Consider the following 25,210-nt stretch of genomic DNA (forward strand, 5'->3'; position numbering starts at 1 on the left):
GTGTAGAAATGGCCTGAATATGAACCCATCCAAAGCATGTGCTCTACCACTGAACTGTGGCCCTTCCATTTGTCTAATCATAAGACTTTGATTCAGAACATTTGAATTCCTGAGCAATTAAATTACTAAGTCCCTCCCTATCCTCAAGCCGCAGTACACACACACACACTTAACTTTAACGGATTTCTTAAACTACTTTTAGTCTTACCTTGATCCTTTCCGGCTTCATCTAAATGATGGAAGTCCTTTAACACCTGAATGTTAAAGAAACCCTCTTGACAGTGCTGTATAACTTTTTTTGATCCATTCTTAAGAAGATAATCCAAGAGCGTAAGAGACTTGTACACATGCCTCCAGTTCTTCCCATGGTCATTCATCCTATGCCAGATCATGTTCATGATCTCAGAAAGTGAAATTGTGTTGAATGTCAGGTCACTTATCTCTAACATCAGAGAACTTGAGGGGCCCCAAGGATCATTAGATGTTGCTTCTCTGACTTTTATCTCAGCGTCAGAATAGTTTTTCACGAAGTTCTTCACATGTCTCCTGAGTGCCATGAATGTGGCAAATAGTTGCTTTCTTTATAAAACCAATGAGAAATATTGGATGTTTTCTGCGGTGATCTCTCGTGTTCTTTCCATTCTCCTATACAATAAACCACAAGGATTCTGCAGACAAAATATCAGAAGATTGGTATGATACCACTCAGAATTTTGGAAGAAGAGAGTTAATATGAAATAATTACTGTCTTGCCCAATAATCAGAAGCCAACAGTACTATGATCATAAAAAAGGTAAAGGTGTCCCCAACCAGTCGTGTCCGACTCTAAGGTGCGGTGCTCATCCCCGTTTCTAAGCTGAAGAGCCAGCGCTGTCCGAAGACGCTTCCGTGGTCATGTGGCCGGCATGACTGAACACCGAGGTGCACGGAACGCTGTTACCTTTCCCGCCGAGGCAGTACCTACTTATCTACTTGCAATTTCTTGCTTTCGAACTGCTAGGTTGGCAGGAGCTGGGACTGAAGACGGGAGCTCACTCCATCACGCGGCACTCGGGTCTCGAACTGCTGTCCTGCCGACCTTCCGGTCTGCAGTTCAGCGTCTTAACCACTAAGCCACCGCGGCCCTACTATGATCATAACTGCACTCAAATTTCTGTAAAAGCAGATGATGCTACTGAAGATGTTGATTCTGCTTCTAACTATGACTTTGCCATTATTTCAGAAGCTTTCGTCTATCAGAACAAAACCTCCCTGTTGAGCATTGTTCCCATTTGTATACTGTCAATCAAACTGCTTACCTTCTGAGCAAAAAAAACTATGTGAGCTAAATTTGCAGGAAAAGATGCAAAAATATTTTTTGCAATGTCTTTTTATTAAGTTCCTGCCATGGATAAAGAGCATCTGAAACACAATGGCTCAGTTCAGACATCATCTTCCTGATCCTACTGGTACATGCATGCAGGCTCCCACTTCTTCTCTGGCTCATGAATTCCGTCCTCCCTTTCCTGGTTTGTCATGATATCCAAATCAGGCAAAATACAGGTTAACACACTAGCCAGGATTGCCTCCAAAAACTGCTTTGCATTATTTTAAATCATAGTTTGGAGACAATTCCTGATTAACCTTCACCCATCATTTTCAGGACATTACAGCAAGCTATGGTTTGTGAAACAAGAAAGTGAGGAGGGTTTCTGTGGGTGAGGGGAGAAAGGGAAGAGGGAGCATGCAAGCCTGCAGCACATTCTCATTGATTTGGTACATAGTAACCCTTTGCACATGTACACAGGCAGGGCAGATAAAGATCTAGGCATTTTATTTACCCTGATCTGGCAAAGACAAGATATAGAAGCAGGATCATTTTTTTGTTTCCGCAGAAGATGAATGAAGCAATTCTGGTCATCTAACATTCTGAGGGGCTCTAAAATGAAGAGGAAAATGGAAGAAAGAAACCCAACGCCCATTTGCCTGATGGCCACTACAAAACTGTGGAAATAGTGTTTTTTTACACTGATTAGCTTCACTGTTGGGCTTCACAGCTGGTTCCAACAACTGAGAGTTGCTGCAGTGATAGCATAGAAAGAGAATGTAGCCTCCAAACAGCTTAAATCATTTTGAATTGCCAATTCACTTCTTTATGAAATTTTCCTCCTTCTCCCCTCTTTTTCATTAGTTGGCATCAGGGTGAGTAAGTCTCTATGCAATTCCTGACCAAGTTACCAGAGAATATTGCCATGGTCATGTATCAAATTGATTTCAAGCTCTGACATGCACTCAGCCTCCACCAGAGATACAATCTATAATCAGATTTTACATGCAGTAATAGCAAAATATTAAAATTCATGACAAATGTGTTCGTTTTTCATCTCACATACCTCCATATACTAACATTGTTGTCCTTTCTGACTGCTATTATAAATTCCAGTTAAGGGTGTTTTAAATCCAAGGCCAAGCAGGAATTTGAAGCAAAAAAAAAGGTCACCTTTTTATTTTCAAAAATACAAGGCGAAAATTATCCTTTTGATCAATGAATGCACATCATCAAGGAAGCTAGCTGTAAAGTGTATTGGTTTAATTAAGATTTTGTGGGAAGAAAAATCACAGATACTAAGAAGCAGGAGAGAAAGGAATCTTTATTAGGAGGGTATAGCACTTTTACCACTTGCCAATTCCCTTTCTTGTTTGCATTTCAAATGTAGTCAGTTGTTATCTGTATTGCTCATGCAGAGAAAAATTTTATAATGTGTTTCAATGAATCTATTAAAATTTCAATCAAAGGATTTGTTCTTTGCCTTTGTATGTGTCACTCTCTTTTCAGGAAGAGATGCACTGTGACATTGGTTATACAGCAGCAAATATTGATCTGTTTTTTTCACAAGTCACAGATAACTGTTAGAATCATAGCTTGCTACAAAGGAAAAGTTGGCCTTCTTGCCTCCCCTCTTCGCCTTGGGTCAATCCCAACCTGCTTTGATGTTCAACAAACCAATTTAATCTGTTCTTATAGGGCTCTCCTGACTCACAAACCAGCTAAACCAGTCAATACATAGCATAATATTGTAACACAATTGTTTGGCAGCAACACTCCACATGGCTATAAAATTCAATCAATACAATACAATACAATACAATACAATCAATTAAAAAATAAATGAACAGCATAAATGGCAGGTACAAATTGTTGTGTAGGTAGTAGGAATGACTGCAGGCCTCAAACACAACTGTTTGGCCTCAAACAACTGTTCTTTATTCAGCACACAGAGAAGTGAGGGCTTAGCACAAACTCCACCCACTGTTGCTGCTCCCAATTCTCCAGGAGCTGCGTATTGCTCATGCAGAGAAAAATTTTATAATGTGTTTCAATGAATCTTTTAAAATTTCAAAGGATTTGTTCTTTGCCTTTGTATGTGTCTCTCTCTTTCCAGAGAGAGATGCGCTGTGTGATACTGGTTATACAGCAGCAAACCTTGATCTGGTTTTTTCACAAGTCACAGATAGCTGTTAGAATCATAGCTTGCTACAAAGGAGAAGTTGGCCCTCTTGCCTCCCCTCTTCGCCTTGGGTCAATCCCAACCTGCTTTGATCTTCAACAAACCAATTTAATCTGTTCTTATAGGGCTCTCCTGACTCACAAACCAGCTAAACCAGTTAACATATAGCATAATATTGTAACACAATTGTTTGGCAGCAACACTCCACATGGCTATAAAATTCAATCAATACAATACAATAAAATCAATTAAAAAGAAAAGAACAGCATAAGCGGCAGATACAAATCCTTAACAGCAACAAGATTCGATAAGTCGGAAATAAAATTTGCCTCTCCCCAAAACTTGTCAGGACATTATGGTTTTACCATGCAACTCTATATGTGTCTACTTAGAAGAAAGCCCTACTGAATTCAATCAGACTTACTCCCAGGAAACTATGTATATGATCGCAGCCGTAACTGACCTCCTAAAACCCCAAATTGTGTAGGTCTGCCAAAACTTTCAATGGGGACTGGTTCACTTTGAGGAAAGGCACTTAAGGTGTTCAAATGTTTGAAAATAAGACATTATCAATGCTTCTTGCATCCCACAAATCTATTTATATATTTTTCACAGGTCATAGGATAGAATCTAACCAAAAAAAAGTACATATCTGTTTTACAGTTTTAACATTTGGTCTGAGCACATTAGTTATATTTATCCAATATATAAGAAGAAAGTTAGTTTGCCACAAAAGCAAAATAGGAGGATACACACCAATGTAGAGTATAAATAGGGCTGAACTTCCTCCAAGCTACCATTCACAGCCTCCTGCAGACTTTTTTGTTCTGCTAATTTTGCCCCACTACCTGAGGAAACAACTCAGCCGTGGCAGTTAAGACATTTCCCCCCTGCAATTCAAACTGCCATCAATCATTTGCAGAACCCACCCCTCCTACTCATCCTCTAATCATAATGTTGATTCTGTAGCTCCACCCCTTTCCTTGTTTCAAAGTAGAGTTTTCCATCTGGAGATTTGTTGTTGGATGAAACAACAGACCACCTCTGCTGGGATTGTCTTACAGTCACAGAGCAGGGCTTTCTTTTTAATGAGCGCCACAGCTTGAGGGTTGAAGGCTTTTCTTTGGGGTCTATTCTCCAAATTAAGGGCCGTAGAAGTGCAGTCCTCAAAGGGACATGGAGATTTGTTAAAGTTACAGGCATCTATGCCTGCTTGTAAGAATTAGTTGTGGGGTTTTCCCCCATTTTTTCCCAGTAGGTGGTGGTCATGGGGGCTATTACATCCCAAAAGAAGAAGATATTTGTTGCCCTCAAGCTGGGGCTGATCCACATCTTCTGACTATCACTCATAGTCTTGCTTTCTACATCTAACTGCTGCCAAATGCAGCATTCCCATGCCAGCATTACACAGTCACTCAGTTTTCTAAGAACTGAGTGACTGCTTCTCTGGAAATAAGGGGCAACATGCATCTGTGACCTAGATTGTGCAGTCTGTTAATCACTGATTAGTCTTTATGACAATAAACTGTATTTATTTTTAAATGAATGATTACTAGAAGGATGTAGGCTAGAATATATACTGAGCTGAGGTCTGGAGTTCATTCCTCAGGGAAGGGGCTTGGTGTGAACTGTAATATTTTCCTGAGTATTTACTGTAGAAAGGTGTCCCCAACCAGTCGTGTCCGACTCTAGGGTGCGGTGCTCATCCCCGTTTCTAAGCCGAAGAGCCAGCGCTGTCCGAAGACGCTTCCGTGGTCATGTGGCCGGCATGACTGAACACCGAGGCGCACGGAACGCTGTTACCTTTCCCGCCGAGGCGGTACCTATTTATCTACTTGCAATTTCTTGCTTTCGAACTGCTAGGTTGGCAGGAGCTGGGACTGAAGACGGGAGCTCACTCCGTCACGCGGCACTCGGGTCTCGAACTGCTGACCTGCCGACCTTCCAGTCTGCAGTTCAGCATCTTAACCACTAAGCCACCGCGGCCCTGGTTAGTATTTACTGTACACCAAGATTAAACTGGCTAAACTTTTAGATGGGAGATTAAGTGTTGACAGGGAACATGTACTGAATAAACACTGGGATCTGGTTCTTTAGTTATTTGGGAATTGTATTTATTAGTATATTTATATCTCACCTTTTTTCCCTCTAGCGAGGAACCCAAGGAGGCTTCCATGATCCTCCTCCATTTTTTTCCCTCACAACAACCCTGTGAGGTAGGTTAGGCTGAGAGTCAGCAACTGGTCTAAAGTCAGTCAGTGAGCTCCATGGCTTAGTGGGGATTAGGCTCAGGATCTCTCATGTCCCAGTCCAGCACTCTAACCACTACAACTATACTGATGCTCACAATTGAATCTGTGGTACTGTTTGCCTTTCCCCACCTTAACCAACCACAGCTAGCCAAGCTTGGGTTCGATGTCGGTCCTGTCTGAGATGTAACATATGAACCTACCATGTGTTGAGATCTGCCTCGGAGTTCCTGTTTTATGTACCCCCACCATCTGTGATACAGTGGATAGAAACATGGACCAACACCTTCATTGCAGTTTCACCAAAGCTGTGAAACTATCTCCCTAAGGTTCCTTATTAGCTTTTAGATACCAGGCCAAGGCGACCCTGTTCCAAAAGGCTTCTAGGTTGTCCTGATTAGCTTCTAATTTCTTCTAATATGATTAATATTGCTGTTACTAAGATTAACGTTGCTTCTAATTAGTATTTATAGGCTGTTTTTAGGAATTTTTAGTGTGTTATTGTATGACATACAACTTCATATTATTTTTGGTATATCCTTCTAACAGTCTTGGAGACATTTAAATGAAAGGCAGGTTAAAATATTTTAAATTATATATATGTAGATATAGATATATCAGGAGCACTGAGGAGCCCTAAAGGTAGCAACCAGATGAAATCATTCCTCTGACTCCACCCCACACTGTTCATGGTCTTAAACTGGTAAATAAGTGTATACAACTTTCCCAACTGTTCTGTGATTGATTGACTGGAGCTTGAAATCACAATCGAGGCATTCCTGTTGCAGGATCCTGAGAGCCCAATCTCCTACTGCCTGCTTTTTCTCACTTAGAGCAGGGGTAGGGAACCTCAGACCCATAGGCCAAATCCAGCTTTCCTGGGGTTCCAATCCAGTTCTCCAGGGGGGTGTTTCCATGGCAACAGAAGGAGAAGAATGGAGGAGTATTGGATTTTTAAAAAGGAATCAGCTTTGCTGTGCTTTGGTCCATGCAGGGCTCCATGAGCAAGTGCTCTGCACCAGTAAGAATCACTTCACAGAACATACTTCCTGGTCCAGGTTGGAGTGAATGTCATCTGACTGGCAGGGGCTGCTCAACCTATAAGAGAGGCTCCCCCTACTCCCCCCCTTTTCGCCTTTCCCATGAAGTTCCAGATACACCTGCAGTTCAGGTGCAAGCCTCATTGAGCAGAATAGGAGTTAATTCCAAGTAGACACACACATGCTTGTGCTGGGAAAGAGGTGGGGGGGGGGCACAGGGATGGGAAACCAGCCCCTTCTCTAACCTGATGCTGTGCAGGATCTCTACAACGAAGGTGTGAAGTAGTTATTTCCTAAGGCAATAAACCACACAATGGAGAATCAGAGCCACAAGATTGTGCTTTACAGCCTTTAAGGGATTTGTGCTTTAAGCTGAGCCATGTCAATTGAGGGGGATCTCTGTAAGTTCTGATGCGGGCATTCAGAGAGCAAGCCTCATTCAGCACAATGGGAATTACTTATGAGGAGACACCAATTGGTTTGTGCAGGGACAGGAAACACCCCATTACCGGTGTCACGGTGAAAGGCACACCCATGGGCCGGGCTAACATACCCGAGGTAAATGTGAGGGTTGGGGCACATAGCAAATATACTGGGGAGAACCTGACCTAAGGAAAAGAATCGGACTTTTAAGCAGTCTCCGGAAATCCAATTTTTCTCTGATAAGCTCCTGGGTGGCTGCTGGGTGGTCACAATGTTAGATAAAAAGTCCTTGCTTTCGGTTTAGAAGAAAAGAATGCCAGGCAGGCAGCAGTGGATCCAACACTATTTTATTGAACGTTTTGCAAAACAGGTGCAGAGCAGTCTGGACCCCGAGACATGTGTGCAAAAGCCCTTTATATCATATCGCTTCTATTGTTCTTACCAGTAACCAATGAAACAGTTAGTACATCGGCTCACTAAGTTAATATCCAATAAACAGTCACTATCAGCTTACCAAGCTGTTAGTCATGAGCGCGTCAGTATGATTCCCTTTTTGCTCCGCCTATATTTTCCCGCCACTCGGGCTCTTACGTAACTTGAGACGCCAACGGTTATGGAGTCTCCTTTTTTTTCTAACAATTCCCTCCTTTAAGTCTTTATTCACGTCTTAAAGCATTTAAAACGGAGTTTCTTTATCAGCACAATAAAGCAAGAGCATCTGTTTTGACAGAGCGGTTTCAATTAACCGCTGGGATAAGCCTCTAGCGCAGGGGATAATGCAACAACCAAATAACACTAAAACTCCTATCATCACTACAAGCGAAATAAGGATTGAGGCTGCTAGGTGTTTCCATTTTCCAAACCATCTCTCTAACCAGTCAGTCACGGGGTTGTTAATCCCTGAATTCTCGGCTAATTCTTCAGACAAGGCGGTGAGGCCCTGCAAAGCCCTTGTTACCGTGCCATCTGGGGCAGTGTTGCTAGGAATGAAGGTGCAACACCGTCCACCTAGCATGACACAAACCCCTCCTTTTTCTGCTAACATCATATCAAGAACACGCCGATTTTCCCAAGCCATTTGGCTGGTGGCATCTAGCTGCTCAGCCAATCCTTTTACAGCATCTCGAGTAGATCAATGAATCAAGGTAAGCTGGAGGTGGTCAAACATGAGATGGCAAGATTGAACATCGACATCTTGGGAATCAGCGAACTAAAATGGACAGGCATCGGCGAATTTAATTCAGGTGACCATCATATCTACTATTGTGGGCAAGAATCCCTTAGAAGAAATGGAGTAGCACTCATAGTCAACAAAAGGGTGGGAAAAGCAGTACTGGGGTACAATCTTAAAAATGATAGAATGATCTCAGTACGAATCCAAGGCAAACCATTCAACATCACAGTAATTCAAGTCTATGCCCCAACCACTGAGGCCGAAGAAGCTGAGGTTGATCGGTTCTATGAAGACCTACAACACCTTCTAGAACTAACACCAAAAAAAGATGTCCTCTTCATCATAGGGGATTGGAATGCTAAAGTAGGAAGTCAAGAAATCACCGGGATAACAGGCAGGCATGGCCTTGGTGTACAAAATGAAGCAGGACAAAAGCTAATAGAGTTTTGCCAAGAGAACATGCTGATCATAGCAAACACTCTTTTCCAACAGCACAAGAGGCGACTCTACACATGGACGTCACCAGATGGTCAATATCGAAATCAGATTGATTATGTCCTTTGCAGCCAAAGATGGAGAAGCTCCATACAGTCAGTAAAAACAAGACCTGGAGCTGACTGTGGCTCAGATCATGAGCTGCTTCTTGCAAAATTTCGGCTTAAATTGAAGAACGTCGGGAAAACCACTAAACCGTTCAGGTATGACCTAAATCATATCCCTGATGAATATACAGTGGAGGTGAGGAATAGATTTCAGGGATTAGACCTGATAGACAGAGTGCCTGAGGAACTATGGACGGAGGTCCGTAACATTGTTCAGGAGGCAGCAACGAAATCCGTCCCAAAGAAAAAGAAATGCAAGAAAGCCAAGTGGCTGTCTGATGAGGCTTTACAAGTAGCTGAGGAAAGAAGGGAAGCGAAAAGCAAGGGAGAAAGGGAAATATATACCCAACTGAATGCAGAGTTCCAGAGAATAGCAAGGAGAGACAAGAAGGCCTTCTTCAATGAACAATGCAAAGAAATTGAGGAAAACAACAGAATGGGAAAGACTAGAGATCTCTTCAAGAAAATTGGAGATCTCAAGGGAACGTTTTGTGCAAAGATGGGCATGATAAAGGACAAAGAAGGCAGGGACCTAACAGAAGCAGATGAGATTAAGAAGAGGTGGCAAGAATACACAGAAGAACTATACAGGAAAGATCTGAATGTCCCTGATAGCCATGATAGTGCGGTCACTGAACTTGAGCCGGACATCCTAGAGAGTGAAGTCAAGTGGGCCTTAGGAAGCATTAGTAACAACAAAGCTAGCGGAGATGACAATATTCCAGCTGAGCTATTTAAAATCCTAAAAGATGATGCTGTTAAAGTGCTGCATTCAATATGCCAACAAATCTGGAACACTCAACAGTGGCCACAAGACTGGAAAAGGTCAGTTTACATTCCAATTCCAAAGAAGGGCAACGCCAAAGAGTGTTCAAACTACCGCACAATTGCGCTCATTTCACATGCCAGCAAGGTGATGCTCAAAATCCTACAAGCTAGGCTTCAGCAGTATGCGAACCGAGAACTACCAGAAGTACAAGCTGGGTTTCGAAGAGGCAGAGGAACTAGAGATCAAATCGCCAACATTCGCTGCATCATGGAGAAAGCAAGAGAATTCCAGAAAAACGTCTATTTCTGCTTCATTGACTACGCTAAAGCCTTTGATTGTGTGGATCACAACAAACTGTGGCAAATTCTGAAAGAGATGGGAGTACCAGACCACCTTACCTGTCTCCTGAGAAACCTGTACGAGGATCAAGAAGCAACAGTAAGAACCAGAGATGGAACAACCGATTGGTTCAAAATTGGGAAAGGAGTACGACAAGGCTGCATATTGTCACCCTGCTTATTTAACTTATATGCAGAGTACATCATGAGAAATGCCGGGTTGGATGAATCACAGGTCGGAATTAAGATTGCCGGGAGAATTATCAACAACCTCCGATATGCAGACGATACCACCCTAATGGCAGAAAGCGAAGAGGATCTAAAGAGCCTCTTGTTGAGGGTGAAAGAGGAGAGTGCAAAAGCTGGTTTGAAACTCAACATTAAAAAAACGAAGATCATGTCATCTGGCCCTATCACCTCCTGGCATATAGAAGGGGAAGAAATGGAAGCAGTGACAGATTTTACTTTCTTGGGCTCCAAGATCACCGCAGACGGTGACTGTAGCCATGAAATTAAAAGACGCTTTCTCCTTGGGAGGAAAGCTATGGCCAACCTAGACAGCATAGTAAGAAGCAGAGACATCACCTTGCCGACAAAGGTCCGTCTAATCAAAGCTATGGTTTTCCCAGTAGTAATGTATGGCTGTGAGAGCTGGACTATAAGGAAGGCTGAGCGCCGAAGAATTGATGCGTTCGAACTGTGGTGCTGGAGAAGACTCTTACGAGTCCCCTGGACTGCAAGGAGGTCCAATCAGTCCATCCTAAAGGAAATCAACCCTGAGTGCTCATTGGAAGGACAGATAATGAAGCTGAAGCTCCAATATTTTGGCCACCTAATGCGAAGAGAAAACTCCCTGGAAAAGACCTTGATGCTGGGAAAGACTGAAGGCAAAAGGAGAAGGGGACGGCAGAGGATGAGATGGCTAGATAGCATCACGGATGCAATGAATATGAACTTGAGCACGCTCCGGGAGAGAGCGCAGGACAGGAAGGCCTGGCGTGCTATGGTCCATGGGGTCACGAAGAGTCGGACACGACTGAACGACTGAACAACAACAACAACAACAATTGATCCAATCTACATTTTTGTTAATGGTCACCCACCAAAACAGGGTAGATTCAAATCCTGCAGAAATTTGATTTCTTCCTTTGAACTCGTCTGGCACTCCCCTTGGTACTCCTATGGAGTCAATATATATTTGATCATCAAAAGGGGTTACTGATCGTTTCTGCCAGGGTTGGCCAGTCTTCTCTGCTGGATGGTATGCAATTGAAAAGGGGACTGCCAACTGAACTAACCCACAAGCTCCGGACCAATTGGAGGGCAATACCTCATACAACTCTAGACCACCACAACACCACCAGAGATCAGCTCGTGGGATTGAAAGGGAATTATTCCTAAAGCGGGTGGAATTAACACATCTTACTTTACTCGTCAGGTTCCCTATACGCCCCTCTGTGTCTGCAAGGTTTCGGTGTATGCATCCGGTATGGTTTCTTCTTTGCAGGAAGACTGTGGAAGGTCTGACATGATCCTTTGATTTGAGTGGGGGGTATAATTTATTGAGGGTTTGGCATTCCTCCTCTCCCCATGCATCAGGGTGTTAGAACAAACGGATCACGCAGGTGAGGAGGGAAGGAGTGTCCCATCCCAGTGGAAAGGGCAGCACCTTTGCTACAGATCTCCCTGTGGCACAAACAAAACAGTCAGACTTATTTAAAGACTTGGCTGTATACTTTATCCACCCTAACCACACATTATCAGTTTCCTCTGTTATTGGGATCCCTAACCTGGTTCTCCAGGGACGCCTCTCTTTCTCAGGGATTTGTACCAGAAGTGGTCTGAGGGGTGTTGGTGTGACATTTCGGGGTTTTATCTTAAAGCTGTCAAGCCCAAGTCCTTGAGGTATCACCATCCACGTTAATATTTCTTTAACTAACATTACCAACACCACCCACAATACTTGCTTCATATTACAAGTTTTTTGTAATTCGAACCCGAGCTTTTCCCAGATGTTGTGACTTGTATATTACAGGCGATTGTGGCTCCTGGATAGCTTCTTCGCCTGTGTCCTTGGCAGCTTCCGGAGGGGTGCCAGGGAGCAAAGGACCGTTGCCTGTGTCCTCCTGTTCTTTCCAGGTGACAGAAGGAAGCGAGGGTCACTTAAATGGCTTTATCCGGCTGCAATGTGTCCATTTACTAGAACCCACAAGCTTTACACACGAGTGGCTGGTTGGTCCCACCAAATAAGGCCCCTCCCACCCTTCCTTTAAAGCTTCTTTATTCCACTTTTTCAGCAACACCTCGTCTCCCGTCTGGAAGAGATGGATAGGTGCATCTAACGGCAGTCTCTGAAACGGAACGGAATAAGCTCGTAGCTGTGAAAGAACAGACTGTAGAGAAGTCAACTGATCCCTTAGCATCTGATCACCCACCTCCCACTTGACTTCCTCCCTCCTTCCGCAGTGTACCCGAGGCGGGAACCCAAACATCAGTTCAAAGGGGGACAATTTTATGTCCTTTCTTGGCATCCTTTGAAGCTTCGTTAAAGCTATTGGCAGAGCCTCAACCCAAGTGAGCTTCACCCCTCGTTGGAGTTTGGTTAAAGTCTCCTTGAGGCTCCGATTGATTCTTTCAACCTGTCCACTTGCCTGGGGCCTCCAGGGGCAATGTAAATGCCACTCTACTCCCAGAGCTTGTGCCAGCCCCCGTGTAATAACTGAGGTGAAATGTGAGCCCTGATCGGATTCTATAACTTCGGGCAGGGAGAACCGGGGCACCACCTCCTGTAACAATTTAGCAACAACAGTTTTAGCTTGGCAGTTCCTTGGATTCCCTCTCTGGCTGCTCTTTTTGCGGCCTCATCTGCCTTCTGGTTTCCCTGTCTCCATTTTTCCTCTTTTTCTTTCCCATGGGCTCGGACGTGGACAACAGCTACTTGTGAGGGTAGCTGGAGGGCATCCAGAAGATCCACTATTAGGCCGCCATTAGCCACTGGAGATCTGTTTGCTGTAAGGAATCCCTTCTCTTTCTACAGTTGCCCATGAGCATGCACAACGGCGAAGGCATTTTTGCTATCGGTATAAATATTTACTTGCTTTCCCTTGCTGGCTTGCAGGGCTCTTGTCAGGGCTACCAGTTCAGCGGATTGGGTGGAGAAATGAGGAGGCAGCCTTTCCTCGCGCACACTCTCCTCTAGAGTAACGACGGCCGTGCCTGTGTAGCGCCTTCCATCCAGCATATAGCTAGATCCATCTACAAACAGATCTCTGGCTCCCTCTATTGGTTCATCCTCAAGGTCCGGTCGGCCTTTGGTGTCTAGGTCTAATACTTCAAGGCAGTCATGATCTGGGAGTCCTGATCCGTTTGTGCCCAGTAATGTTGGCAGTAGTGTGGCGATATTAAAGCTGGAGCAAGCCTTAAAAGTGAGGTTTTCGTTTGTTAGTAAACCTATTTCATATCGGGAATGCCGGGCTGGGTTGAGAAATTTGCTTCCTCCTCCTGATCCCAAAATTTGTGGCACTCCATGCGGCACCCAAACTTCAATGGGTCCTCCCATTGTCATTTTCTCGGCTTCGGTACAAATCAGAGCTGTTGCCGCTACTGCCCTCAGGCAACTTGGCCATCCTCGTGCTACGACATCTAGGACCTTGGAATAATATCCCACTGGTCTTCAAGAGGGCCCTTTTCGCTGGCAAAGCACCCCTGAAGCTATGCCCTTATTTTCATGCACATAAAGTCTAAATGGCCGGCTGGGATTTGGTATGGCTAGAGCAGGTGGTGACTCAAGAGCAGCTTTAAGACTGAGAAAAGACTTATTCATTTCCTTAGTCCATTTCCATTTATCCAGTCTATCTTTCTGCAGCGCCTCATACAGCGGCCGCGCTGTCTCCTCATAGTTTGCTATCCATAGTCGGCAGAATCCGGTCAATCCCAGGTAGGCCCTCAATTCGTGGGGGGACTTAGGGATAGGAGTGTCACGGATGACTTCAACTCTTTCTTGCCCTAGGCTCCGAGTCCCTTTAGTTATGTGGTAGCCTAGGAATTTTACAGTTGGTTGGGCCAACTGTACTTTTTCTTTTGATACTTTATACCCCCCCCCCCGCTAGATAGTTGAGGAGGGAAACCGTCCCACTCAGGCACGCATTCTTGGCCTTGGCTGAAATCAGGAGGTCGTCACAGTACTGGAGGAGATGCACCTCTGAGTGCTGCTGGACCCAGGGTTCGAGATCCTTTTGGAGCTGCTGGCCAAAGACCACCGGTGAGAGATTCAGCCCCTGAGGGATGACTGTCCATGCTAATTGAACTTTTGACCCCCCCCCCGGGCTTTCCCATTCAAAGGCGAACAAAGGCCTTGAATCAGGGTGGAGGGGGATGCTGAAAAAGGCATCTTTTAGGTCTATGACAGTGAACCAGGCGTGCTCTTCCGGAATTCCTACAAGGAGGGTGTGTGGGTTGGGGACCACAGGATGGGGGGCCTCGATCTGCTGATTAATGAGCCGGAGGTCTTGCACTAAACGAAAGCCCTTGCCCCCCCCTCCCCTTTTTGGCACAGCGATGATGGGCGTGTTATAGGGGGACATTATCTCAATGAGCCGGCCTTCTTCTCGGAGCTTTGTTATTACTGGTTGTAGGCCCTCCTTTCCTTGGCGGGAAAGGGGATACTGTTTCACATGAACAGGCCTTGCTCCCTCCTTGAGGGGAATTTTGTATGGTGCTGCTGACTTGGCACGAGAGGCCCCTCCAATCCCGGCCCAAGCTAGAGGGTTGACTCTGTTTTCTATTAAGCTCCAGTCCTCGGTGGCCTCTGGGGTGGATTCTTCTGCAACCTTCAAAAGGGCCATTTGGTAGTTACTACTCTGCTGTTTAGGGAGCCGTATCTCCATCCTTCCGTCAGGAGTAAAAGCAATCTCAATTTGAAGTTTAGTCAATAAGTCCCTCCCTAGCAATGCCACCGGACAGAGGGGGTACAGACAAATGCATGTTCTAGGTGTGTTTTCCCAACCTTGGTGAACAGGGGACGAGAGAGGGGCACTCGGGTTGCCCTTCCCTCGACCCCCATTATGGTGGTGAACCCCCCACCTCCCGTTGGGGGCTCACTGAGGGGGAGGACGGACAGGGCGGCCCCTGTGTCCACAAGGGCTTTGTAGGAGCGGCCCCCAACCTTTATTTTGACCATGGGGTCCCGTCTTGCCTCAGAGACAGCTAAGACGGGGCCGGGCCCTGGTCTGTCCTAATCTCTTTCCTGTTCATACAGAACTCTCTGCGCTCCTCCCGTATTTTCCCCTCTCTCTTTCTGCTTCAAAGCCTCACAGTCACGCTTCCAGTGCCCCATTTTCTTACAAAAGGCACATTGATCTTTCCCCAGGGGAGATCCTTTCCTTCCCCCTTTCCTCCCCTTCCTAGCTCCCTCTTTGTCAGGTTTAAGAACCGCAGCAAGGAGCTTGGCCTGCCTCTTGTCTTTTTCTTTTCCTTCTTCTTCTTCTCGCCTCTCATAAACCTTTTGAGCTACTTCAACTAAAACTCCTAGGTCAGCTGCCAACCCTCCTTCAACTTTTTGCAACTTCTTTCTGATGTCCTGGCAGCTATTTCCCACGAACTGAGTCGTGAGGATCCTTAAATTATTTGGATCATTCAAGTCAATGTCAGTATATTTAGCGAAGGCTTCCCTCAGCCTTTGGAGGAACACGGCAGGAGGTTTGTTTTTGTCTTGCTTTAGAGTCAGGACTTTTTGCAAATTGGGGGCCCTCCTCGCGGCTTGCTTCATGCCTGCTAAAATGAGTCGAAAATAGTCAGCATGTAAGCGTCTATGTGCCACTGTGGCCACCCCCCCAATTGGGTCGCCCTGTGGGCAGAACCTCCGCCGTCTCCTCCTCAGTTGCCTGGGGATTTTCCTCCCTATACTTGGCTCGTGCCCCCGCAAGGATGGTTGGCTTTTGGCTGAGAAAACAGGTGTTCAATAGCATTTGTGTATCGTCCCATGTGGGGTTGTGAGTAAGCCTCACATTCTCCATCAGAGACAGGAGTGGCCCGGGATCTTCTTCAAAGGAGGGGTTAAATTGTTTCCAATTATACAAATCAGATGTTGTGAATGGGACATAAACAAACATCGTCCCTTGAGGATGTTGGGCGGTAGGGTCGGGGACTTCTCTGATGGGGAAGGTGAACTTCACCGGTGGTTGGGGGTCCTTTCGCAGGTTGTAGTTAGGTCCCCCTTTTGCCTCTCTCTGTAGGACCTCCAATCTTTCCTCTAGGGAATATAGACGATCTTGGAGAGTGTCCTGGCGTTCAACTAGAGGGGTGGGGTCCTCTGGTACTATTTCATGAGAGGGGTCCTTCTCGGGGGCATCTAACCGCTGGGCGGGCCCCTCAGGAGAGGGTGGTGGTTGCAATGAGCGCCCTGCGACGGCTGTCCCGTAGGGAGGAGGAAGCAGTAGGTACTCCAGTGCCGTGGCCACGACCCTGGGTGGTCCTTCTTTTGGTGGTTTCCTTTTGACCACCATGGGAAGGGCAAGGGACATGCATTTAACAACCCACGGAGCAGGCCTGCCGCCAAGGGGCACACAAGTTGCCCACGAATCAATATAAGGGAACTGGTCCCAACTTCCCCTCTGTGCTACTATTGTTCGCACATCAGATACCAAGGTTGGGTCAAAAGACCCCTCGGGTGGCCATTTGGGTTCTAATATTGGCCATTCCCGGGTGCAAAAAAAGACAAGACGATCCTTTGTCATCTTAGTTCCATAATCCTGCTTAAAATGTGACCAATTGCGCAAACAACACTCCAAGGGCGTATGGGACTTCTTCGCAGACTTAGATTGGGACCCGCCCATGACGGTGGGAATTTCAGTCAGCAATTCTTGCGCTTCGCCCTCCTCTGACCTAGCCCGTCTCCGGGGTAAGGAAATGCAGATCGGGGCTCCCCACTCGCTTCGCCCGTAGGCGTCTCACACAATCACAAACACACCACCGTCCCGCGTTTATCCCCTAATGTAAGCTGTTTCACTTACCCCAAAAGCCTCTTCTGTCCCGCCCGCAGCTGCGTCCAGCTGCTTATTGATCCACTGCCGGTGCCTAAAAAGAGTGATCACGTCTCCCTCTTCCTCTGGCGTTGGTCCCCAGGCGCCTCTGCCGCCACCGTCGTGAGGAGAAGGCAGTGTAAAACAACCGCCTGTGGCCACTTCTCCTCCGCGGCCCCTTGGCTCAGCGTGAAGGGGACGCGCCCCGAAGCAGGATCCGAGTCACGGCACCAAATTGTTAGATAAAAAGTCCTTGCTTTCGGTTTAGAAGAAAAGAATGCCAGGCAGGCAGCAGTGGATCCAACGCTATTTTATTGAACGTTTTGCAAAATGGGTGCAGAGCAGTCTGGACCCCGAGACACGTGTGCAAAAGCCCTTTATATCATATCGCTTCTATTGTTCTTACCAGTAACCAATGAAACAGTTAGTACATCGGCTCACTAAGTTAATATCCAATAAACAGTCACTATCAGCTTACCAAGCTGTTAGTCATGAGCGCATCAGTATGAATCCCTTTTTGCTCCGCCTATATTTTCCCGCCACTCGGGCTCTTACGTAACTTGAGACGCCAACGGTTATGGAGTCTCCTTTTTTTTCTAACAACAAGGTCATGTATCCCTAATGACTTCAACACACAGCCAGCTCAGAGCAAACCGCTGGTGGAGACACCCCCCAGCGTTCCTCAGGTGACCATGCCCCTTTCCCCTGGCCCCAATCTCTTTCACCCAACCACTTACTGTTTGGTTGCCTGCCTTTTGCAGTTCTTTTCTCCCCTTTCTAAAAGGTTAAAATGCCTCTTCTGAGGCTTAGATACTGGCAGTAAGAGCTTTAGGGCACAATCCTATGCAGGTTTAGACAGAGAAAAGGCCTACAACTCCCAGCATTCCCAAGCCAGCCATTGTAGGCCTTTTCTCTATCTAACATGCATAGGATTGTGCCCTTAAACTACAATATGCTGGCATATTTTGGTGGTTTTTGTGCCTCCCCTTTTGCCTTTGGCCCCGCCCACCACTGCAATGCAGGCCGGAGAGCTTCTCCGAAATGCATTTTGGCCCTCAGGCTGAAAGAGGCTCCCCTCCCCTCACTTAGACTGTCTCACTTCTACCAGAGTGATAGAAGGTTGTGACTTCTTGCTCCCAGGCCCATCTACATCAAATTGAAAAACATGTACACAGACAGATGCATAGAAAAGGATGTATTCTGCAGTGATTTTGTAAGGCAACATCACTCAGCAGATTAACAGTTATTAAACACCATATTCATAATGAATATGGATCAAGAAAAATTCAAGCATTCTATGTAGCCCAGAAAATAAAACCAGAGGCCACCATCAAGCACAGAGTAGGGCATACCAGCCCATTGATCTCAAGAGGCTTAAACATACCTAATTCTCTGTTGGATTGTTGTCAGCAACTATCTCTGCTGAGGGCCATAATTAGGCTGACCATACCTACCGTTTTAAATGGGACAATACCTTTTTTTTCATATTTCCCGTCGTTTTAATATAAATGTCAATTTGTCCCATTTTTAATTATTTGTAAAAAAACAACGCGTTTATCATAAGGCTCTGTGCTAATCAATGAGTGCAGTAAAACTACTAGTGTGACGAAAGAGGAAGTTCCATTTGCTTTATCCAGCCAGGGCCAGGCTTCTTGAGCTAGCGACGATCAGATGCCACCCCCTTGCTTGTCTGCAGTGTGGCGGGGAATTCAAGAGGCGGTCGCTAAGCCCCATTCAGCGTGTGGGAGCCAGGAGGGTGAGTCCTACTGTTATTTCTACCATCATTCCGCCCATTCTTTCTGCCCTACATTCAGTTTGATTCGGACTTTTTTATCTCAGTATTTTCATGTAATAAAACTTTTGTTATCATCTTTTTCATGAATATGGAATATTACATAACCCCATCCCATTTTTGTCATCCCAATATCCCGTTTTTGTCTCAAGGAATCATAGAATCATAGAATAGTAGGGTTGGAAGGGGCCTACAAGGCCATCAGGTCCAACCCCCTGCTCAATGCAGGAATCCAAGTCACAGCATCCCTGACAGATGGCTGTCCAGCCTCGTCTTGAACACCTCCAGTGTGGGAGAGCCCACCACCTCCCTAGGGAATTGGTTCCATTGTCATATTGCTCTAACAGTCAGGAAGTTTTTCCTGATGTTCAGCCGGAATCTGACTTCCTGTAACTTGAGCCCATTATTCCGTGTCCTGCACTCTAGGATGATCAAGAAGAGATCCTGGCCTTCCTCTCTGTGACAACCTTTCAGGTACTTGAAGAGCGCTATCATATCTCCCCTCAGTCTTCTCTTCTCAAAGCTAAACATGCCCAGTTCTTTCAGTCTCTCTTCATAGGGCTTTGTTTCCAGTCCCCTGATCATCTTCGTTGCCCTCCTCTGAACCCTCTCCAGTTTGTCTGCATCCTTCTTAAAGTGTGGTGCCCAGAACTGGAAACAGTACTCCAGATGAGGCCTAACCAGTGCTGAGTAGAGGGGAACTAGTACTTCCCGGGATTTGGAAGCTATGCTTCTATTAATGCAGCCCAAAACAGCATTGGCCTTTTTTGCAGCCACATCACAGTGTTGGCTCATATTCAGCTTGTGTTCAACAACAATTCCAAGATCCTTCTTGCTTGTAGTGTAGTTGAGCCATGTATCCCCCATCTTGTAACTGTGCATTTGGTTTCTTTTTCCTAGGTGCAGATTTTGGCATTTATCCCTATTAAATTTCATTCTGTTGTTTTCTGCCCAGCGCTCCAGTCTATCCAGATCACTTTGAATTTTGTTTCTGTCTTCCAAAGTATTAGCTATCCTGCCCAATTTTGTGTCATCTGCAAATTTGATCAGCATTCCCTGCACCTCCTCCTCCAAGTCATTAATAAAAATGTTGAAGAGCACTGGGCCCAGGACTGAGCCCTGTGGTACCCCACTCGTTACCTCTCCCCAGTTTGAGAAGGTCCCATTGATAAGCACTCTTTGAGTCCGATTCTGTCGCCAACTGTGGATCCACCGGATTGTTGTTTCATCTAGCCCACTTTGAGCTAGTTTGCTCATCAGGATATCATGGGGCACTTTGTCAAAAGCTTTGCTGAAGTCGAGGAAATATGGTCAGCCTAGCCATAATAGACATGATGCTAATTGTGTGAATGCAATTAGTGTGTCTAGTTTTTGAAATCTAAATAGTAGCTGTAGGAGAGGTCAATCAGGAGCATTGGAGGCTTAACCCTTTCCCCACATGCTGCTTAAAAGCATCCATTCACACATGCCCCCAAGCTGCAGTTACCATCACCAAGGACATGCCAGTAGCAGCTTCAGTGGAGGGGTGATTTTCATTGGGATCTTGGTATAGAGGGAAATACCAGAGTCCAATCCTGCTCACCACCACCCCTCCACAGCTGCTATTTATATTGTAATTTATGCAATGAGGTTCATCCCTAAAATGCGTGATACAAAAAAATGGCATTTCATTCTTCAGTCGCTAAGGGCCAAACTAGATGTGATGCAGGAGCAGTCTCCCAACACTGTTGGTTGCCAATGGTGATGATCGTTGGTTGAGATCATAGGCGGACAACTTGTAGCCCTCCAGATGTTTTGGCCTACAACTCCCATGATCCCTCACCATTGGCTATGCTGGCTAGGGCTGATGGAAGTTGTAGCCTTAAACATCTGGAAGGCTACAGGTTGCTTATCCCTGGTTTAGATGGATTTTAATGGGGTTTATCAAATTTATGAAGGATGGGTCTATGAACTGTTGTTAGCTATGATTGCTAAATGCAACCTCAGTGTTCAAAGAAATTTAGTTCTTAAAACCAGTTGTTTTCCGGGCCAAATTCAAGGTGTTGGTTTTGACCTTTAAAACCCTATATGGTTCTGGCCCAGCCTATCTTAAGGAGTGCCTCCAGCAACCCCAGACAGGCCACTTAACAAGATCAGCCTCGGATGGCCTTCTCTCTGTCCCATCAGGCAGGACAGCTAGACTGGTGGGGATAAGGGAGAGGGCCTTTTCTGTGGTGGCCCCCACTCTGTGGAACTCCCTCCCTAGGGAACTCTGCCATGCCCCCTCTTTAATGAGCTTCCGCCGTACATTAAAAACGTGGTTGTTCAGGCAGGCATTTGGGGTGGGTTAGGGTATTTTAGATAATGTTTTTATTGTAGAATTTTATTGTTCTAAACTGTTTTATTATATGCTGTACATCGCCCAGAGTGGCTGGGTGACCAGCCAGATGGACGATTAATAAATTTAATAAATAAATAAAATAAATTGACTGGGGTCAGTGAGGTCACAGCCAGGTGAAAGACACACCCCTGGGCTGGGCTATCATGCTGGAGTAAATGTGGAGGGTTGGTGCACACCACAACAGAAGCGCAGACAAGCTGAATTAAGGAAAACAATCAGACTAAAAGTAGTCTCAGAAAAAACAGTTTTTCGGTGCAAAATTCTGGGGTGGCTGCAGGATGGCCACAATGTCATGTGCCCCAAATGACCTCCAAATGTGGCAAACTCACAGCAAATCACTTGTGGAGACACTCCCCGGGTCTGTCTCACCACTTTTACTTTTTCTTTTTTATGAAAGCCAGCTGAGAGAGGCTACAAGACAAAGAAAAGGGAAAGGATGCTTAATCCTTTCCCCGCCAGCTACATGCCCACTAAAAAAATCCTTTATCACCATTTTCCTACACACATAGTAAAATATATACGAACCTTTCAAGAATGTCTCTCCATTGCAAGAATTTACTATTTATTCCTACTCTCTACTTTCTATTCTTTAACCAGTTACCGATCTATAAGAAGACCTCTCTCTCCTCTTATTCCATGACTGCTAAGTTTGTTCAGGAGTCTTTGGTGAGGGATTTTGTAAAAAACCAAGTAAATAATGTCTACCAGATCACCACAGTCTACATGTTTATTGACACTCTCAAAGTACTCATAAAAGGTTAGTGTGGCAGGACATACCATTGTGGAAGCCATGCTGATTCTTTTTCAGCAGGACTTGTCCTTCTAGATGCTTGATAGTTTTATATTAAATAATGTTTTCCATCCGTTCACCTGAATAGACATTAAGCTATCCCACTTGGATCCCTTTCTAAAAACTGGTGTTACATTGCCCACTCTTCAGTCCTCTGATACAAAGGTCGATCTTAGGGACATGTTGCATATTTTGTTAGAAGATCAGCAGTTTCATACTTGAGTTCTTTAAGATGGATACCATCTGTACTCAGCGATTTGTTAACTTTCAATTTGTCAGTAAGGTCTAGAATGTCATCTTATCACTGCTATTTGCCTCAATTCCTCAGACCGCCTTCCTGAAAATATAAATTCAGGCATGGGTACCTGCCCTATATCTCTTGCAATGAGGACAGATGAAAAGAACTCATTAATCTTCTCTGCAGTCTCCTTAATCTTCCCTTAGTACTCCTTAAACTCTGTTTTCATAATTTTCTACTGTCATATATCTGTGAAAGACATGCAAGCCATGCTAGAAACAAAAACTGAAGTGGTAAACAGGGAAGGACAAGAAGAAATTGCTATACACTTCAGCAAAGGAAATTTAGGCTGATTGGTCTTAAATGCTTTCCAACCCTAAAAGTTGCCTGGTTACATTGTGCAGTCTCCTCCTAGTTCTATACAGTTTACTCAAGAGGGCTGGATTAGATTATCAATGAGGTCTGATCTAAGGGACACTAATTATATATGCTGTGATGTTGCGAAACAAGAGGAAATCCTTTATAAGAAATCTACAGATTTCTACAGAACATATTGCAGTCCCGTGCATGGGGGAGTTTCTCAGCCTCACGGGACTGCAAAATAATATAGCACTTGACAGTAAAAAGAAATAAAAGAAAACCACAGCAGTTAACTAAGCCTAAACCCACACCCAGCTTTCTGAGTTGCTTCATCTGAGTACCTCCATGGCTTGTGGTTTTCTTCTTAATTGTGTGATTGGCTGAACCTTGAGAGGAGGCTAAATGGGGAGAGATGTAAGCAGTGAAAGCCTAGCATGATCACAAATGGCTCCACAATTTTCTGTGCTTAGCAAGAGCCTCATTTGAAGGAGAGAGCAGGCTGATCATGTGTTATGGAGCACAGCTCCACCATAATTTTTTTTATTGAATTCTGTGAGGGTGGGATCTAATAAAGAGAAGCAAATCAAAGACCTTTTCCTGCCTAGTCTGCTCTAAAAGGTATGTAACTGTTTGCCTAAACTTCCTTAACAATAGTATATGTAGGATCTGTAACAAAATATTGCAGTGTAAAGTGCTTCTCCACAGTATTCCAGCCACCCTTTCCTTCTTTCAGGATACTCCCTTGTATCCCTGCCTCCCCCGACCCCCTGCACAACATTCTGTGACCATGGGATGTTTGAGGAGGGGTGTTATCCCGGGGGGGGGGGGTCCTTAAATATTTTAATACATCTGCAAACTTTGGGATTCCCCTGTGTGTGCTAATACCTCCCACTTGTTTCTCAGTAGCCTCATTTTGGCTATGTAACTGTTAAAACTAAGCATCTGAGTTCCTTATTAGTATATAAACAAAATTACTTCAAGCCATGGGCAGGCAAATACATAATGCAAAGTTAGGCAACATAGAATCTATTTGTATGGTTTGAAAATAATGGGCAAAATAGCCAGGGGAGTAGAAAGCCTTTTAGTGTACATATGGGATCATAAACTGACCAAATGACTTCTCATTTACACTAAGGGCAACAATACTGGAAAAGGGATGAATGGGCTATTTAGACTGTTTAGACCTGAATGAACATCCCTCTTTGTTACAGTTGTAACAGTCTTAGCAAATTGAAAAGCACGGTATATTTAAGGGAGGCAGCCCCATCAAGATATGTCATGGTGTGATAGTGTGTGTCGGGGGTGGGGGTGCGGGGGAGTGAGGAGACTGCATTTGAATTTCCCCCATATTATGCTCATCTTGCACACTGTAAGGTTTTTGTGTATTGTATGACAGGCCAGCACTTTCAGTGAAAAAGCAATTCAAAGTGGAAGGGGATCACTCTTACATTTGTAGTTCATCCCTTCCCATGGTAATAATACTTTTCATGGCTTGAGTTTTAGCTCAGCTTTGCTGCATGGTTTGAGATAAGAGATTTGGCACACACCCTGTTATTTCTGCACCAGTGTGAGTGATGCTATGTGTCTTGTTGCCATTATTGGGCTGGAGAGAACAGAGTTTTAGGTAGACTAGAGCCCCTCCAAATTACCCATCTTTCCATGTAAATTCTTTTTACTCCTGAAAAATATGGTGGGAGGGTGTGATTTTATTTTCCTATGCAAAAGTACAACATTTTCTAATTATATTATCCATTCATCCAGCTGTTGACCCTGTTTCTTCTACCCCACCTGAATGTAAAAACATTTCTCTCTCTTTCTGATCATTGCCTTGCATTATTTGTTCTATTTATGGTTCTGTAGTGCTGCTGTTTTTTGACAGAATAAATTTAATCCTCTAATCAAACCATTTTCTCCTGGGGTAACGTGGCCATCCCAGAAATTAGCTTGCTGATTTAGAAGCAGCAGAAAGCCATCAAATATAGAAAGTAGTAGCAAAAACCCCATGATCCACCGGGAATCAAAAGGTCTAAAGCCCTGTCAAATGCATGAGATTCCTATTCAGATATTAATGTCCCCTTTACAACCCTCAAATGCAGTCCCTGGTGTAGGTAGTTGCTGAAAGATGGTCTCAGTAATGCCAATTACTTTACCTGTTCATTCTATTATTAGCCCTTATCAAATATGTCAGTTACTAATTGTTTTCACCTGTTGTGATTATTGCTACTTTTCATCTTCCTCCTCTTCACCTCAGCTTTGCCGGAGTATAAAACGACTTTTTTTTTTTTTTTTAGAAAAAAGAGGAGGGAGGGAAACCCAGTGTTGGCAGTCTGTGCAGGTAATCATTCACCTGACTAGAGGCCAGTAAATGAGCTCACACATGTCCTTGAGTCTTGGCCCTTCCAGACATTCAAAACAGTTTGTTTATGTATTTATTTATGGAATCTTTCTGCCAGTGCACCCATAGCAGTTTACAATTTTAAAAATTAAAAAGAAAAAAAATACAAAAGTCAAAACAAAAAATAATTTTTTTATTCTGGTCATTTGGTGT

General features: G+C 44.7%; 2 protein-coding genes across 8 annotated transcripts in view; one reads left to right on the forward strand and one right to left on the reverse strand.

Annotated features, from left to right (window-relative positions):
* The window catches only part of ENTHD1 (ENTH domain containing 1), a 45,254-nt gene extending 40,846 nt beyond the window's left edge, over window positions 1–4,408 (reverse strand). For 4 of the 6 annotated variants that reach the window (XM_084811757.1, XM_084811762.1, XM_084811756.1 and 1 more), the window contains exons 1-2: window positions 4,245–4,408; window positions 209–668 (exon numbers count right to left, since the gene is read on the reverse strand). In XM_084811757.1, the coding sequence (XP_084667883.1) occupies window positions 209–557 (349 nt within the window). In that variant the 5' untranslated portion in view covers window positions 558–668; window positions 4,245–4,408. Of the gene's footprint in view, window positions 1–208; window positions 669–2,372; window positions 2,552–4,244 lie in introns of those variants that run through there. The other 2 variants (XM_084811760.1, XM_084811758.1) reach the window with 2 other exon arrangements.
* Window positions 4,409–23,062: 18,654 nt separating this feature from the next.
* The window catches only part of GRAP2 (GRB2 related adaptor protein 2), a 74,230-nt gene continuing 72,082 nt past the window's right edge, over window positions 23,063–25,210 (forward strand). The window contains exons 1-2 of one of the 2 annotated variants that reach the window (XM_084809889.1): window positions 23,083–23,280; window positions 24,954–24,997. The gene's annotated coding sequence lies outside the window, so the exon portion shown is untranslated. Of the gene's footprint in view, window positions 23,281–24,953; window positions 24,998–25,210 lie in introns of both variants that reach the window. The other variant, XM_084809888.1, reaches the window with a different exon arrangement.

The sequence above is a fragment of the Heloderma suspectum genome, chromosome 7 (genome assembly GCF_057233095.1).
Source record: "Heloderma suspectum isolate Gila_16-S chromosome 7, 16-S_ref, whole genome shotgun sequence".
Lineage (NCBI taxonomy): Eukaryota > Metazoa > Chordata > Lepidosauria > Squamata > Helodermatidae > Heloderma > Heloderma suspectum.